General features: G+C 45.0%; 1 protein-coding gene across 1 annotated transcript; it reads left to right on the top strand.

The window, feature by feature from the left end:
- Nucleotides 1–651: 651 nt before the first annotated feature.
- On the top strand, nucleotides 652–2089 carry LOC307087721 (uncharacterized protein). The gene is made up of 2 exons (XM_079753355.1): nucleotides 652–868; nucleotides 1298–2089. The coding sequence occupies exons 1-2, from the start codon at nucleotides 808–810 to the stop codon at nucleotides 1825–1827; spliced, it is 591 nt and encodes a 196-aa protein (XP_079609481.1). The 5' UTR covers nucleotides 652–807; the 3' UTR covers nucleotides 1828–2089.
- Nucleotides 2090–2373: the final 284 nt, after the last annotated feature.

Raw genomic sequence — 2373 nt, 5'->3', positions numbered from 1 at the left:
GAGTTGGGTTTCCCATTCTCGATGCACATTTGAATTCCATCACTTAAACAAACCGAAATAGCCTAAAAAAGACGGATGGGAAATCGCATACCAGCGACTCCACTTAGATGGACCAACCGAGCGGCGTCTGAATGCGGGGGAGACACCTGCTGAGCTGCCCTCACCAGCCGTCCCTTCTCCAGCTCGGCCCAGGTGACGACTGGCTGATTGGTCGTTACCATGGCAGCGCGTCACTCGAGCAAACAAGGCAGTAGGAACCAGGCAAGGCGAAGAGTTGTTTATCCCCCAGATGACACGCAACCTTTGTCATAAACGATTTGTTTAAAAAACAATGCAGTCCTAAATAAAGCATGCATGGCCTACTAATATGAAATTCAACTGTAGGATGGAAACTTAAAGTAAAACGTTTTACTTTCAGAAATAGCCAATTCAATTTGTTGATTTGAAATTAAATGTATGTTTCATTATAGTGCCTTATGGGTAGGCATGGCCTACCATGCAGCTAAGGTATTAGTAAAGCTGACAGGGCTGGTTCTTAGGTTTAGTCAGAAATGAAACCTAGAAAACCAACAACAACCATGAGCTCCACTTACGTGGGCGATCAAAATGAGCAGCTGACACATCACCAAGGGTGGATCAGGCTACTGTCCGAAGGTCACCAGCAGAGAAAGCTATATGACCAGGCGACTTCCTCTTTAGGTATTAGTAGCAGAGAGACTAAAGCGTGACAACAAGCCAGGCGTATCTTGGAAATTACATTGTACTTTCTTTTTTTTTTTTTCAACGTTTCTTTTCCGAGAGTTCTTCATGGATTTGTGGACTTTGGCAGTGGTTGTTGCCTTGCTCTGGGTCCTGTGTTTTATAGACGGTAAGAGACCATGTTTATAGGATGTCCGACATAATTGGGAACCTCTGTCTTGACACCCGGTCAGCGTCTGCTGGGGAATCGATTTGTGGGACTGGGGAATCAAGGAACGTTTGTTGACGTCAGTTCCTGACCTGGACTAGAACTGTGAGCCAAAAGGATTACTTTTTTATTTCCATAGTGTTTAAATTCCAGGTGAAAAAGGGGGTTCCCCTATACACTTTAAAGTATAATTTTCAGCTGGAATTAGAACACTAATAAAAAAGTAATCGTTTTGGCTCACAGGTCAGAGACCTGAAAAAAACATTCCCGCGAGGGCCACGCGGACCAGTGAAGCAAGCCGACGCTGAAATTCCCTTTAATCCAGTGGCAGAGGATTTTTGTTTTCATTATTCTCTGACACCCGGTACGCTATTCATCCCCACTCCACAGACAAGGTTGTGCACGAGATGCGGCTGCTCTCCCAGGTGCTCACCAAGCTGACATGCCACCTCTACTTGGCCCTCCTCCAGCTGCGCCGCGCCGTGAGCCACCTCATCCGCAGTGCGAGCAACTTCCTGAACCGCGCCCAGCAGCAGCCCCCTCCATATTCCTCAAAAGAAAACACGAAACACAGCACCCATCACCAAACTCATTTGCGGAGGGGCACGCTACATTTCATAGAAGCGATGTGCTTGGTGTGTGAAACGGTTACCAACCTGACGTGCGCGGTGCTGCTCAGCTTGGGCGAGGCGCTCTGCCACGCCATGCAGGGGGGCTTTTACGTGCTGGTCGCCCCGTTACGCTCCATTCAGGCGCTTCTGTTCTCGCAAATGAACGGAGAGAAAGAGAGGTGGGACAAAGAGCGCCAGCACGCGGAAGAGTCCGAGAAAAAGATGAACTCCAAGGTACTGGAGTATATCTCGCTGTGTGGTCAAGACCCCTTCACTGCTATGGAAAGAGTGGCCGTGCCCCCGAGATAACATATCTTTATTCATCGCTTTCCCTATTATAATGTAGGGGATACATGTAAGACAATGCTTTATATTCGCTGACTAGCAATAAAGGGCCCTTTGTGTAGTCGCTAAAGGAGTTATGTAGCTGAAAAGCATTCATTGGGTGCAATAGTTGTGACTTGAAAAGAGTACTTTGTAACCGGGGACGAAACAAACATAATAATAAAAAAAAATTGTTCTACAACGCAGCCTGTGAATTCTATACATCTGCAATTAAGTTACATTTAATTTTTTCTGTTACTTTTTTTGTTGCAGATACTGACCTACAGAAATGAAAGAGAAATCTCTCAAACAACATTCCTATTCAGATAGTAGGCCTATGTTATAATGCGTTATGCAACACATTTAGCTTACTCTATGGCCTATTATGGTAGGGGGGGGGGGCTGTTTTAAGTGCAATATTTATTCATAACGTCAGAATATAACACTTTAAATAAGAATAATAAGTCAAAGTTAGATCAAACTAATTTCAGCTTTCTTTAGACCGTTTCGGTTCAGGATTTATTTTTATTT

This window comes from Pollachius pollachius, assembly GCF_949987615.1.
Source record: "Pollachius pollachius genome assembly, chromosome: 16".
In the NCBI taxonomy this organism is placed as follows: domain Eukaryota; kingdom Metazoa; phylum Chordata; class Actinopteri; order Gadiformes; family Gadidae; genus Pollachius; species Pollachius pollachius.
This window is presented reverse-complemented; position numbering and strand designations above follow the sequence as displayed.

Excerpts from the sequence above, each read along its gene's own strand:
- LOC307087721 (XM_079753355.1), top strand. The coding sequence starts at position 808 with ATGGATTTGTGGACTTTGGCAGTGGTTGTTGCCTTGCTCTGGGTCCTG. Across the intron at positions 869-1,297 it reads GGTCCTGTGTTTTATAGACG|ACAAGGTTGTGCACGAGATG; the intron begins GTAAGAGACCAT and ends CCCACTCCACAG.